Genomic DNA, 14,874 nt, shown 5'->3' with positions numbered 1-14,874 from the left:
TGCTCTTTCTAGAACCCGACATCCCAAGTGCTCAGTCTTTTCTGCATGAGGCCTGGGGTTGAAAGAACAGGGTGGCTCAACCAGCCCTGGAGGGCCTTCCTGCTCCCCAGCGTCTCCCCCACCTGCCTGCACCCAGACCGTTCCAGCAGTGCTGTCTGTCTCTCTGAGATACATCTGTGTCTCTTAATAGAGTACGAAGCTGCTCACCTGTCAGTAGAGGTTGCTTTATCAGAGCATCTTAGGCAGTAGAGGGCGGGTCTTGGGGATACGTGTCATGCATAGGCACCATCATTTCGACTGGAGCTGAATTTGAGCAATGCTGGGTTCTCTCTCACATCCATGTCCTTACGTGGCCTTACGGGCTCAGCGCATGACTCCTGGCCTGACACAGCAGTCCCCGAGGCCTGTGGGGTCGACCGCAAACTCACATCGCCTGAAATGGATGCATTGCCCCTTTGCAAAGCAGTTTGTGATTAACGCCTCTGCGCCAGTCATGCCGCCATTCTCTGAGACGCGCAGATGGAGCTTTGGAGCCAGTTTGCGTTGTTGCTCTTCCCGGAGCCCTCACGTCTTAGCGACCAAGCCCGTGGAGGGTTTCGGTAGAGCTGCTCGCTTCTGTGCCTCCCCGGAGAGACGCATCTTGATCCTCATCACCAGACGCCTGGGCCCCCAGAAGCCCTCGTCTTCCTGACGCTCGCTGTGACTAACAGCGATTGAGCGTTTGCTGTTTCAGTCATGTTTCTCGTCAGGTGCTTCCTCATAACAACCCCGAGGCTGGTACTGTTGCTCCTGTCTCGCGGGTGAAGGCGCTGGAGGCCATGCGTGTGACCCAAGGCCACAGGGCTTGTAGGAGGAGGTGGCCTTTCCGGAGCCTGCCTGGGGGCCCTGCCTGCAGGCCTCCGGGTGGTCCGTCTAACCTGCCTGTGAGCACTGGAGTCACTTCCTCAAAGCCTTGATTTCGTTGTCACTCTCCTGCCCGGAACCGCCAGTGACTTCTCACTGCCTGTTGAAAGGGTGTAAGTGGCAGCTCATACGCAAATAGGGTCCTCGAGGCCCTGCTTTCCCAGAGTGACTCCTGACCCCCTGCCCCTGTCCCCTGCCCTGTGTCCCTTCGCCCTTGCCTCAGGCCAAGGTGTCTGAGGAGCTTTTGTCATCCCTTCTGTCCCCCATCCTGGTGGAATTGTGTATTCGTCTGAACTCATCCATTTGTTTCACGCGTGCAGCATTTGTCTGTGTGTGAGTTGTCATTGCTGTGTTGCGTGTCGCAGTCCTCGGCCTCGCGGGTCAGGGAGTGGGTCCTTTCTCAGCGCGTCCGGTGTTGGGCGGAGTGGGTGTGCACGATCGTGCTAATGCTGCTTGTCGTCAGGCTGGGCGCCTTCTGGGGGAGGTTGCCAGGGAGAGTCCTGGGCATAACTGTTGTATGTGATCTCCGTGGAAGATGTTTTGGCAGCTTTATTCGAGTGTAACATGTGCGAGGTCAGGGTCAGCCTCCCCCGGCCCAGACCGCTGCTTTCGCCTAACGCGTGTCCTCCCAGGGCAGCTGCCCGGCCCGGCAGAGCGGCGCCCGCACCCACGCTGAGGGCGAGAGTGGGCTAAGCCTCGTCCTCCCACATCCGTGGTTGGCGGTGCCCCCTCGGATGGGGTGGAAGGAAGACATGTTAACGTGTAGAAAAAGAGCTCAAAATAAACCTACAGTGTAACCTAAAGTTATCGAGGCCTGCTGTCTTCCTCTGTTCTTTCCAGATTATTTCTTACTTAATTTTTAAGGTCTCATGAAGATAACTGAAACATTTAAAGGGAGTGTGTTCCTTAGCAGTCATTTAATAAACACAACAATTTCATAGCCTTCTTAGAGCACCATACATTTAAATACCTCAGTGATGAAATCGTATGCGTTAGCAGACTGTCGGTGAAGTCAGGAAATAAACAATTTGCATTTTTCCAGGGATTGTAACGGGTGGCAAATTCTTTGGAATAACTTTATCACGTTTTTTATTTCAGTAAGTAAAGGCTTTGAGGAAAATTTTGGAAACTATCCTGCAATTTCCGATACCTTTCATTTTTTTGGTTATTCCACTGGTCACCAGCAGGTGGTGACAAACGGCCTCCTCAGAAACAACAGGCAGAGAGAAGTCTGGACGTAAAGACCTTGGCGTGTCCTGAAACTTACTTTTCCCACGATGTTTGGATTTTACACATCGAAAATGCTTTTGGTTATTAATATATGTACTTTTTACAGTTTATTATCAAGGGCACATCTGCATCATTCATAGTTAGTTACCTTTTTGAAAACAATGAGTGCTGTGGAGTCGCTTTTGAGGGTCAGAGAGTAGTTTAGAATCTGTTAATGGCTACTGACCCCCTTCTCAGAAAGGTCTGTGTATGATTCCACCGTGAGCCCAAGTCCAGATGCCCCTCCAGTTTTCCTGGAACAGGTGACTGAAGATGCTGACTGGTCACCAGTTACCACTGTGGACGGCAGAATTAAGTTTCATCCCAAACGCTTGTGGTGCCCCTCTGACGGCACAGGGTTTCTCAGGAGCTTGTGTCTGAAGACTGAAGACAAACCCACTCTGGGCCGACGGCCCCTCTCGAATCGTCGACAGTGCCTGAGGCTGGAGGACGCGGTCCTGGCGGTGGGCTCCAGCCCCTCCTCCGGTGGCCCCTCCAGTACGTTCCCGGCAGAGCTTTGAGATGCCCCTTCTCTGCACTTCAGGGAAGAGCTGCAGGGAGGCCCTTCCTCCGCCCTCGTATCGACCCTTTTAAGACTGAGTATGTTTTCTAATCAGCCCTTCAAATACTTACTGTTTTCTGTCCAAAAATACTTTCAGGTGTTGTTATGAGAGAGATCCACGACGCCTGGTTCACTTAGGTTTCCCAGTGGGCTTAATTTCGCAGATTATAGAACTCAAAGTAGCACTCTAGCAGTTACGTAATCTTAAAGCTCACAGACGTCGTAAAACCAAAAGGGTAACTTTTTGGCCAGTCATCAAAAGTAGAGTTAACATTTGTCGTGTGTTGTTACCCATTATACATTTAAGACACCATATGTTCAGTATACATTTTATCCCTGAGTGTATTTACTGTCTTACTAGTTTGTGATTTAACTGTGTCTGCTGACTTGCTGCCTTTAGAGACTGCCTCTTCAGTTAGGCGTGAAACATTAACTTTCCTGCCCCCGTGTACAGCGTAAGAGAGCGGTGGACTTGAATGTGAAAATCTTGGACCTGAGCAGCACGTTTCTCATGGGAACCAACTTTCCCAACAAGATTGAGAAGCGGCTCTTGCCGGAACACGTTTGGCAGCACTTTGAGCCGGCCGGGGACCACGTCGTGGTGGACAGTCTGCACGCGGAGGCGCCGGATGACTTGGTGCGTGTGCCCCGTACCGCATGTAGGTCAGGCCCCGTCACTGCTGCCGTAACCCCAGATCCGGGGATGATACAGTCACACCTTCAGAATACGTTGGTGCCGCTTTACACTAAAAATTTAACTGAGGATCGTTAATTCCGTAAATGCTTTGAAGAACGAAAGCAGTTTAATTACTCTGGTCTCATAAAGGGCTCTTCCTTTCCGGGGGCTGATGAGCAGAGGGACGATCGCCAGTCCCGACTGCTCAGGGCTCCGATGCAGGTGTCTTCCCCCAGGGACGATGCTTTGCGGCACGTGCACTGGGTCGTTGTGTCCCTCCCCCGGCTCCCAGCAGAGACCCTGGTCGAGTGTGATGGTGTCTCCTGTACTAGCTGGTGAATCCAAAGGCTTCATTCATCTTGTGGAAACTGTTATTTTATTTTTAAGCATCGCTCACCTGCAGAATGGAGTGGTGGGGGGCTGCCTCTGTTTTTACCACGTAGGACTTTGTTTTGTGGTGAGTGTGTTTCACCATTTACTCTTCAAACAGGTGCGAGAAGCTGCTTATAAGGTTTTTCTGTATCCCGATGCTGGTCAGCTGCAGTGTCTAGAAGAACTGCTCAGCAACAGAGATCTTCTGGCCCAGTTAGTGGGGTATCCTACCTACGCCCACAGAGCCCTCCAGGGAACGATAGCCGGAAACCCAGGTGAGCCTGTTGATCCAGCTTCTGAGGACAAAATAGGGTTTTTATGGAGCTGAACTCCTGCTTTTAAGTAGCTGTGAATTCGTGTTCTCTGTTTCATGTCCTTAGAGACTGTTGATGGAGGTTGTCTGTGTCATCATTAGACACGACTTTTAAATGGAGCTAATAATTTGGAATATGTCCTGTCCAACCAATGTATTTTGTTGGCATGTTGAGAGCAGGTCATACTTAAAGTTTCACTGATGCTAATTTAAATTATTTTTGTTTTAACCGAACTGGTCTCTGTGGTCAGTCTAACCAGATGGGTTAGGCTTAGCGTGAGGCAGGACAGACACGCTGTCTGTCTGCTCAAGTCGAGGCTGAGTGCAGGCCAGGTCACATAAAACCACGGAGCCCCCACCTGCACTGAGAGAGGAGGGCTGCCTGGGGAGGTTGGTGCCGGGTCCCCACCTGTGCTGAGAGAGGAGGGCTGCCTGGCGAGGTTGGTGCCGGGCGGGAGCGTCTCCCCTGGGGCTTTGATGAGCTTGCCGTGTGCTCTGTGGGGTTCTTTACAGTTTATGATGTGAGAGAAAATGGCATAACTGTGTGCAATACGTTGATTACATTTCAGTTAGTTTAGACACTGGGTCCGGGGTCGGGTGGTCGTGATGGTGGAGCTGTTGAGAGTCCAGGTGTATTCTAGGGGTTCGATTCACATGACTTTGTGATGGGTTGAGAGGAAGGAGGACCTGGCAGGGGCCACCCTGGATTCTGGTCGTGCATCTGGAGGGGCCGTAGCATCGTGAGAGGGGGTTTGTGAGCGAGAGGGAGCTCTGCAGGGGAGGGTCACTTCCGTGGGCCTGTCCCGTGTGTGTCCTTCCCGCAGTTATCCCTTCTTCCTCTGCTATGTTCATAGCTTCTCCGAGGTTTCCTTGGGTCCACCCTGCCTTGTCTCTCTTTTGTGGGCAGCCCTGTCCCTTGGCCTGGTGGGGCCCACTGGGCAGCCCTGGGCGTGTCCCACTCATTCTGTGGCCCCTCCTGTTCCCTGCATGTCTGCCTGTGACAGTCCTGTCCAGTGTTCTAGTGCTCAGCTCAAAACCTGCCTGTTAAACGTTTTCACATCCCTTAGACCCCCTGTCCCTGAACCCTTAGGATGCTTGCAGTTTGTTTTGGGTGGTTTATCTCCTGAACAGTTGTAACGTCACCTGAGTGCTTTTCCATAGTCACTCTTGTCACCCCAGTGTTACGATCAAGTGGCATTATTTTACACAAGTAATGACGGTGTGACGCCAGCTCTGGGCCGTTGTTTCATTTAATTCCTCTGCGGCCGTGTGAGGTAGACAGTAGTACCCATTTCACAGATGGGGAACCCACGGTGAGGTTAAACTGCTAAGACTTGGCTGAGCTGAAGCCCAAACCCCAGCTCTATATCCGTGGTCTACGACAGGCCACCAGAGACCACAGCCCTGTCTTTTCTGCCACCCACCTTGTCCACGTCCGTCCACTGAGTCGGCGGAAACAGTCCACATGCCAGGTGTTACCAGGGCTGGGGGCAAATCCCTGCACAACGGGCCGGGATCCCTGCTCGTGTGTGGCGTGTACTCCTGTGAGGGAGACAGACAAGAACCAAAAGCAGGTAAAGCGTGTGTGTGTCCGTGGTCAGCACAGGTTGCGGGGAAGAGGACTGGGTGGGGCAGAAGCGGTAGGGAGGCGACCTGCCATCTAACAGGATGCCCAGGGCGGTTGCCCGGGTCGCAGGCCCAGGCCTGGTGGCTGCTGTCAGAGGCGGGAAACCCCCAGCTTCGCTCCTGGTTTAGGTCAGCCTCCCTTTTGCCCCAGCGTTTTATTTTACTCAAAAAGAGATAATTTGAAGAGAGCAAGAAACTTAAAACCATTTAGAAGATCGTCTGGAAAATAGAAGAAGTGTTTGTGGCTCCCTCTGAAATACCTATGAAAGCTCTATCCGCGTAAATCAGTGGCAAAAGGTGCTAAATTCAAAAATACACGTGAAAAATGTCCTCTCACGGGAAATGATGGTGATTCCACTACATGGCCTTTATGGGTTTGTACAGTGTAATGACTTACGGCTGGAGTATTTTAAGTAGTAAAAAGGTTATAACAGCTTAAATTTTTAATGTTCTAATTTTGCTGTATTTTCTTTAGATAATTGGTCCTGAATAGATCATTCTGGTGTTGGGTGTAAAAATAAAAATAGTTGCTCCCCCAAAACATCGATTTTTAAAATCTGGTCCTTAAAACTGTGCTGATTTTTATGAACACATCAGTGTCTTGCTGTCACTTGAAAACTCGCAAGAATTTAGACACATCTAAGAAACGTTTTTTTTCCCTTTCGTGTATGAATACATAGAAACAGATGGAAACTTTGCATTCTTTTCTCTCGCTCCCCATTAACTCTTTATTTGGGGATACAGCATAAGACTTCGGATTATCACCAGGTCAGTTTAACTTGTTTTCCTCATGAAGAGCTGGCACCGTCTGGAAGTGCCTAGTGGACGCCAGCAGCCCCGCTTCCTCCGAAGTTCCCCGCCTTGAGGGTGCGCAGTGCGTGGATTCTGTGAGCAGCACAGTAATTTTAACAGGTATGTTCGTTTTATTTTACGTAATTAAAGGTGTTTTCTTTTGGATTTTCGTTTTAGAGACCGTCATGCAGTTCCTCGAGAAACTATCTGACAAACTTTCTGAAAGGTTAGTTTTTACTCCACTCCTCAGCGTGTGTGTGATTTAGGTTTTGTTTTTAAAGACTTGATTTATTAAAAAATGAGGACGTGGCCTCTTAAGAATATAAGCGTTGGAATATTGAGTTGGATCTGTGGGCTCAGCCAGCAGGAGTTTAAGTTAACTGTGAGATGTACTTTGAAAGCACAAAGGTGCCTTAAGGTGACGACCTTGGACAGCTAGGCCGTCCCCTCTGGTTAACCAGGCCGTTGTTTCAGGAGTGCATCATTGATGTGTAGTTTTTAAAAATGCCCAGGCCCTTCTGAGACTATATGTTTTGGCTTGTACAGTCCATTCTGTAGCAAGCTCACAGGGTAGCCTTTCTCTTCTTTTGGTCTAAGTACGGCGGCTCATGGGCGTGTCAACAGACCTGTGTTTCCGTTTTGTGCGTTTCAAGAGGGCTCGGCCTCAGCGTTGCAGACCAGGCTGGCATGCTCTCCTGTCCTCGGTGGGACCCGCCCGCCTGCTCCCGCTGCGCTGGCCCTCTGGTGGCGGCCCTCGTCCTCCGTGGCGTCTTGTAGGGTGCGGCTGAGGCCTGTCCCCAGGAGCCTTCGGACGCTGGGGGCTCCAGGAGGAGGGGTGTCACGGTTCGTAGGAGACGGCTGATGCCCTTTCTCCCAAAGCCGTCTCACTCAGCTGCTGTTTGCACCAACAAAGTCAATTTTAGCCCAAATTTCCATTTTCTATTGTAAACATGTGCCTTAGAACCCAGTCCTCTCCAGTTTGGGCTGTATCTGTCAATTCTAAAGTGGTCTAATCCAGTGAACTGTTGTGGCTTTGATACAATGAAGTAGTGTTACCTACACAGTTATTTGAGAATTTATTCTGCTTTGGTTTGCTGGCTAAGTGTTACTGTTTTTCACTTGTATGTAGCTGTAGATTATATTTTGGGCAAATATAGCTCCATAGTTTTTATTAAAAAATTTTACTTGAAGTACAGCTGGTTTACAAGTCGTGTTAATTCAGGTGCACAGCATCGTGACTCAGTTGCACATGTATGTGTGTATGCTCCTTTTCATGTTCTTTTCCATTGTAGGCCATTACAAGGTATTGAATATAGTTCCCTGCGCTGTACAGTAGCCCCTGGCTGTTTATATATCTTCATAATTTCACAGTGGTTTATAGCAGTTAATTCTAACAGAAACTTCATATTCTGCAAATATTGAGCGCATGTTTGATTGTTGCTCTGCTAGTCGGGCAGTGCAGCTGGTAGGGGAGGGATTATGGATGGCGACCTGAAGTATAATCCACGTTAATATTCTTCTATAGAAAGTAACTTGTTAGCCTTTTACTTTTTTAAGGTGTTGCAAAAAGCAGTGATTGAAAGTTTGCTGATGAGACCTTGCGTGTTTCTGTAACAGTGCTCACTTTTCCAGGCTTTAGTGCTTTGAAGGCACATACCTGCCAGGGAGCTTTTTAAGGTGGAAACTGAAGTAATTCACTGACGTGCATGTCACCGTCTTGTCCAACACACGTGAAATCAGGATTCACACTGGTTCACGACATCCACATGACAAATTTCTTCCAATCTTACCATGAATGTTGAATGTAACATAAGCAAACTAGTTCTTCTGTAATGGAAGGATGAAAGTTTTGTCCTAACCATCCACAATGAACCTGTTTTACAGAACTACAAAAGAGTTTGAGATGATGCGAGGGATGAAAATGAAACTAAATCCTCAGAATTCCGTAAGTGACCTTGTTGGAATGTTTTCATTGTAACAGAAGCAGCCTGTCAGCTGAGGTCTGTCTGGCGACCCTAGAACTGACTTGCTGAAGGTGCGTTCAGCCTTGTTCCGGGTCCTTGAATTTGGGGAACACAGTACGGAAGTGCTTGATCACATGTCTGGGCCTGACGTTCCAGGAAGACCGGGGTTCCTGTTGGTCAGCCGACATGACACACCGCCCCGGCATGAGGCGTGTGGGGGTCTGCGTGTGCGGGGCTGCCTCCGTCCTGCGGCAGCCGGCGTCTCTGGAGCAGCTGTCGGGGCTCCGTGCAGGGTGCCGGCCGGTGGCGGCCCCGCGTCACTGCTGCCCTTGCTCAGCTACGTAGATCAGAGTGTGCCCCTCCCCCCGGAAGCCCTGGAGTGTGGTTTTTTGTCTTCAGGTCAAATGATGACATGATCTTACAGTCAGACCACGTGTCCCTGTGGCCAGAGGGCGCCCTGAAGAGGGACGGGATCCCAGGTGTTAGGACCCTGGTCCTTATTTGGCTCGAGGTGCTTGGGGTCACTGGGTCCTGCGCCGTCCTTCTGGGGTGGGCCTGGGGGGATTCTTGGGTGGGAGCTTCCTGTCACGGCCAGCCTTAGAGACTTAGCAACTGCTCGGTAGCCTCCCAGGTACAACCACCCCGAGGCAGATTCGTGCTGCCAGATTCACCAGTTGCTACAGTAGCGTGTCGGTTGTTGCTTTGCAGTGGGAGCTGCGTCTAGCACAGGAGCCAGGCTCGGTCCTCTGCACGCTTCAGCCGGGTAGGTGGGTCCACTTAGAAACTGGATCATAGAGCAGAATTGAGTTTGGTGAGGGTGGAAGCAGGAAAAGTGTGTTGCCAGAAGCTAATTCGTCAGAAGCTGATATGACCGGAAGCTGTCCTCCCCCGACACTTGTGTTTGGGCACTGATTGTGGCTGTTCTGCAGATGTTAGGGGTGCCCAGTCTTCTCATGAAGCCCTGTTTTGGTGAAGGGGCCGCCGTTCACCCTGCTGTCCTAGCCAGACCTGGGACCAGCAGTTCGCAAGTGTGTCCCCCGGGCAGGAGAGCAGCAGCGCCTGGGACTTGTCAGGAGGGTGAACGTGCGAGCCCCACGCGGGCCCCCCTGTGTCATGAGCCCCACCGACTGTGCTTCAAGGAGTCCTGCGGGTGTTTCACTCCCGGCCTGCTCTGCCCCCTCACCATAGCTCTGGGTTGGGTCTTTGTCCCTTCTCGCCTGGATGTGGCTGCACCTGGTGAACTGGCCTCCTGGCCCGTGGTTGTGGCCATGGATTCAGGCACCACGGCTGCGTGCCCAGCCCCGTGTTAGACGTGGACCAGGCCCCCAGCACACAGGGCTTGTCCTGAAGCGCAGATCTGATCTTACTCTGTGGAATTTTCACACGCTCCCTGTAATTCTCACAGCACCTTTGAGTCTTAGCTTTCCCACCCGCACGTCCTCCTCCAGCCTCATCCTCTGCCGCCCGGGAGCAGGTGGGTGTCTTCCCTGCCGACGCGGCGTGGTGCTCGTGTGCTCTCGTCGCTTGCCTTGTGCTTTGCTTTCCCTGCTTTTGTTTTTAACTGTACCGGCTACTTCTGGGCCAGCAGGCGCTGTGCACCTGGGCCATGGGCTCCCGGTCTTCCAGCCTCAGCACCGGCTTTGTCTCCTGCAGGCACTTCCTGCTCTCCCCCCAAGATGTAAGCCTTCTTTTGGGCTCTGTCACAAGGCAGAGTGTCCTAGATGTGACGCATGGCTCTCCAGTCGACTGTACCCTCGTCAGCTCCTGGGGCTGGGTCATGTCCTGTCCCTGCTTCATCAGAGCCCACACCGTGTCGGGCCGTAGCAGAGAGTAGGCGGTCACGTGTGTGCCGGGAAGTGAGCACGCAGGGGTGTGGTCCGGGGGCCGGGCCTGCTCTCCGGGCGCTCAGGGGGAGAAAGTAAACCTCCACATCTCCCGTGGGTCACGTTCTGTGAGGAAAGCATGGTCCCAGCGTGCGAGGAAGAGCGCCTTGTCACTGGAGGGGATAATGCTTCAGCTGAGATTTTCAAGGGCAGCGACAGTAAGCTGTTCTCAGCGCCGGGCGTTCTGTTCGGCAGTGCAGATGCGTTAGGCAGCCCTGTCTGGGAGATGCTTTTGATTCATTCGCCAAGTAAGTCTTGAGGGTGGTCTGTGTACTGGGCAGATTCCTGGGTGCCTGGAAGTAGTAGGAAAAATGCCAACAAACCCCTGCCCTCATGAAGCTTACGTTCTAGGGGAAGAAAACAGATCGTAAACACGGGAGGAAAATCACTGTGTGCGGGTCCTGTGAGGGTGGGGCTGTGGGTGAGACGCTGCAGGGAGAAGTGGACAAAGGCTGCTGTTTTCTGTGGCCTGGGCAGTGAAGACCTCTCCAGGAAGGTGGCCCTTGAGCAGACGTGGAAAAAGGAGGGAGCTCGCCAGGCAACGGCTCGGGAAGAGCCCTCGAGGCAGGGAGAAGGGCCTGGGTGTGATGGAGGAGTGGGCCGGGGGCTCCCGGGTGGCAGTGGGGAGGAGGGAAACGGGGAAGCGTTGGAGCCGAAACAGCATGTCCCCATCATACAGCTGAGGGACTGGAAGCCTGGTCCCAGGCTGTCTGCCTCACCTGCACTCTGTCACCTGGACAGCCTGCAGGGGGTGAGCCCTGCAGGTGTTCAGGCATCTTCCCTGTCACTGTCTGTCCCAGGTGTCGAAAATGAGTGTTACGAGACTTTATGACATATTTTCTTTGCCAAGATTAGAGTTAATTCTGCCTTCGTTACATGCTAAATTGTTGCTTGTACTTGGGGATCCACCTTAAGCTTCCTGCTTAGATTTAGAAAGAGCCCTAATCTTCCCTTGGTTCCCTGACCTTCCCTGCAGCACGTCTGACGGGCTGATGCGTGGCTTGCGTTTTGGGAGAAACTTCAGCATGGCCGATGTGGTCTGTTAGCGCGGACTTGCACTGGCTTACATTCAGGCTGGCGCTTGCCCACCTTCCCCAGGTTCTGTGACTGCCTTGTTGATACTTCTCCACTCACTGATCACAGGGAAGTCGGAAGAAAGGCACCTGTTTCCTGCCACGTCCTGAGTTTTTATAGAACTTTTTGATACAGTAACAGGTCGCGCTTTTTGTAAGCCGGCTGGATGACTGAGAAGACCTGTAAACTAGGCGGCAGCTTTCCTAACGCTGACTCTCTCCGTTGCAGGAGTTAATGCCGTGGGACCCCCCCTACTACAGTGGTGTGATCCGCGCAGAGAGGTACGTTTCTGAGAGCTGCTCGCCTGTGAGGAGGAGGAAACGAGTGTGTCTTGAGCACCTCTCTCCTCATTCGGGCGCCCACGTCACAAGCCCGTGTCCCCTGCTCAGGCCCTGTGCGGGCGTGGCCGGCACCTGCCCGCAGGTCACTTGGTCCGGGCAGGAGGCTGTGCTCACGGGCCGGGTCAGCCTTGTTCTGGGGGTCCTGTCCTTTTGTGGTTTGGGCTCATGTCTCCCTGAGATCTTGGACCCCGCCCCTTCCTGTGTGTGGCGTCCAGGTCCTCCTCATCTGAGCATGTGGGGCTGGGACTTGGCTGGAACCGGTGGTGACCAGTTTCTGGCCCGAGGGGCTGGGGGGCTCTCAGCGCACGTTTGCCGAACCACTGCAGGAGCCGAGGCGGACTCGGCGTGGCGCACGTCGCTGGTGCTTCTGGAAGGAGACTCGTGAGATGAGGGTCCAGAGGACTTGGTTTCGCAGTCCCCCTCCGGCTTTTGTCTGGCTCGTCAGGTTGTGCAGGCGAGGAGCTGCGCTGCTCTCCCTGCGTTCACCCTGTTTCTGTCCTTTCCGCATTTGTGTGTGAGCCCACAGAACGTGCAGGCCTGTTCAGAGTGGCACGTTTAAAACTGTTTATGTCCCGGACAACTTTATGTGCGCAACTGGACTGTTTTAAAATCTCAGAATCTTTCCCTTGACTAACTCAGCACCACTGTCTCCTGACGGTTCATGTTTTAGCTGTGCAGGGTGAGAAGGGCAGGATTAACTCAGGTAAAGGAGGAAGAAAGCTCTGTGCTGCTTTCTTTACTGAAGCACGTTGGCGCGCGTCACGATGAAGCGTTTCCTCGATTGGTGTTAAACTGCGAAGTGCTTTTGTTCTGTGCCTTCTACCCGGGCATCAGGTAGGTGGTGGGAGGCACCTCACTAAAATTAGATTTCATTTGTTTTAATGGTTTCTTTGGGTTTTTTGTTTGTGTGTTTGTTTTTGTTTTGGGGAAGAAGTGGTTAGGTTTATTTATTTATTCAATTTTTAGTTGTCACCACAAAATTTCCAGTAGGGCGTCATTGTCCCCATATTTATTTATTTATTTTAACAGAGGTGCTGGGGACAGACCTGGACCTCGGGCGGGCTGGGCGCGTGCTTTGCCCCTGCGCTCCCCTCCCTCCGTGCTGGCGGCCTCAGTACTAAGTTAGCAGGAGGGCATGGAGCTGGCTGACTGTAGCCCTTCTAGAGAGCGGCCCCTCCAGGCGCTGCTTTGGAAGTGCCGTCTCAGGGCTTTGAAGGAGGTTCAGTGCTGCCTGGGAAGACACTCATCTGAAGGGCAGTGACTGTATTGCATCCGTAGCAGAGTGCTCTCAGAGAGCTTTGGGCGAGGAGACAGTGCTGGGCTGGGGCCCTGTCTGTGCTTCCCCGCGGCGTGGCCATGTCCAGGCCAGGGGGACCTGCACGTGGCTGGTAGGCCAGCTCGCATGCGGTGCCTTTGGCCTCCAGGTCACGGGATCACTCCTGCCTTGAGATGAAGCATGAGGTCCTGGGTTCAATCCCTAGTGTACCTCCACTGAAATAAATAATAGATGAACCTAAGTACCTCTCCCCTGCCTGCACACACGTGCGCGCACACCCACCCACACACCAAAATGCCCTTTGCTGAGAGGTTTCCAGCAATCCAAATGGTCTTTAGAGTAGGAAGTCACCACTGTCCCAGGAACACAGTGTCGCCCACCTGACATCCACAGGGCCTTTAGTTCATTTATTTGGCTGTTGACTCAGTAAAAAAAAAAAAAACCAGGAAAAGGGATGCAGAAGTGCTTCAAGTGGGATTGTAAGAATCAGGGGTTTGAAACATCTACTTTAAGTAGCTAAAAAGGCAAATTGATGGAATTTGGGGCTGAGGTTTCAATAATCTTGATCGACAAGAGTGGGCTGAGAGGCGCAGGTAATGGATGAGAAAGCAGAGGGAAAATGTGGTAGTTTGAGGGGGAGATTAGGATGCAGCCACGTGACGGCTTCTGAATCCGCGCTGGCCTCCTCTACTTGCAAGTGAAGACGCGAGTGTGTGGTTTGACACAAAACACGGAGTTTGAGGGCCTGCCCTTGACGTGAGCTTTTCTTCAGGCCACCCAGGGGCTGTCTTTGCTTTTATGTGAAATACTTCAGATTTAGTTCCAGCTTCTCAGATATTCAGCTGAGGAGAAGGAAGAACCTGGTGCAAGTAAGGTAAGAGGTTAATGTGCAGAAACTGAGGTCGTCCTGGGAAGCGGGGCGCGGCGACGATGGGGAGCCTCGGAGCAAACGTGCCTTCGTTCTTTTTCCTTTTCAAGTCTCACGTTCTTCAGGGAAGGGTAGAGGTAATTCTTTACGTTATGAAAAGCATATATGCAGTTACTCTATTTTTCAGTGGTTAATGCAGTCACATGGTTGGAAAAAAATCAAAACCGCATTTAAAGTGTTTGAGTCTCTGAATGGGGCTCTCAGCCTCCCTCCCGCCCCTCCCCCGGGGTGGTCACTCTGAAGCTGTTTGATGTGTCCCTCGATGGTTGGCTTTATTTTTATGCTCGAGGACTTGATTCCTTTCCGCCAGTAGTGAGTTTCAGTGAGTCTTGTTTCCTCGGAGCTGTTTACAGGAAGGTGTCTTGGGGGCGTGGGCTCCGCAGTGTCTCTTCCTCACTTGGGGCGTTCTCAAAAGGTCAGGGCCACTCGATAATGAAGTTGGAGTGTCTGTGTTTTAAACGCTTCGTAAAACCTTGGACTCCCACAGAGGGATGGTGGTGTTTCAAGATAGCGCTGCGGTTTAATGTGTGAGGTTGTGCAGCTTCTTGGTCAGTGTGTGTGTGTGAGCTTGTTGCTTGAGGTTTCTAAGAATTAACTTTTAAAACGAAAACTCCCAAAATAAGCAGAAACAGGGAGACTAGCGTAAGCCCCACGTACTCCGCTCCCAGATTCAGTGGTTGCACGTTTGCCATGATTGCCTCATTTGTCTCTTCTCCTTTTTGTCTCCCTCCTCGTCACTGCAGTGCTTTAAAGTGAACCCTAGACCCTTGTCATCTCGGTTCTGCGTGCTCTTTAAGTGCCTCCAGTCCCTTGTTACCTAGTAAAGTTCACCGTGGTTCGCTGGCATCCTCTCATACCAGACTCGACCCATCGCTCCCCGTGGTCTCAGACTTGT

At 52.0% G+C, this 14,874-nt stretch overlaps 1 protein-coding gene across 1 annotated transcript in view; it reads left to right on the top strand.

Moving 5' to 3' along the window:
• The window catches only part of MIPEP (mitochondrial intermediate peptidase), an 82,301-nt gene that overhangs the window by 13,069 nt on the left and 54,358 nt on the right, over positions 1–14,874 (top strand). The window contains exons 6-10 of the mRNA XM_072976000.1: positions 3,189–3,371; positions 3,901–4,057; positions 6,691–6,739; positions 8,398–8,458; positions 11,663–11,715. Coding sequence (XP_072832101.1) covers positions 3,189–3,371; positions 3,901–4,057; positions 6,691–6,739; positions 8,398–8,458; positions 11,663–11,715 — 503 coding nt within the window. The remainder of the gene's footprint in view (positions 1–3,188; positions 3,372–3,900; positions 4,058–6,690; positions 6,740–8,397; positions 8,459–11,662; positions 11,716–14,874) is intronic.

This window comes from Vicugna pacos, chromosome 14 (assembly GCF_048564905.1).
Source record: "Vicugna pacos chromosome 14, VicPac4, whole genome shotgun sequence".
Classification (NCBI taxonomy): Eukaryota; Metazoa; Chordata; class Mammalia; order Artiodactyla; family Camelidae; genus Vicugna; species Vicugna pacos.
This window is presented reverse-complemented; position numbering and strand designations above follow the sequence as displayed.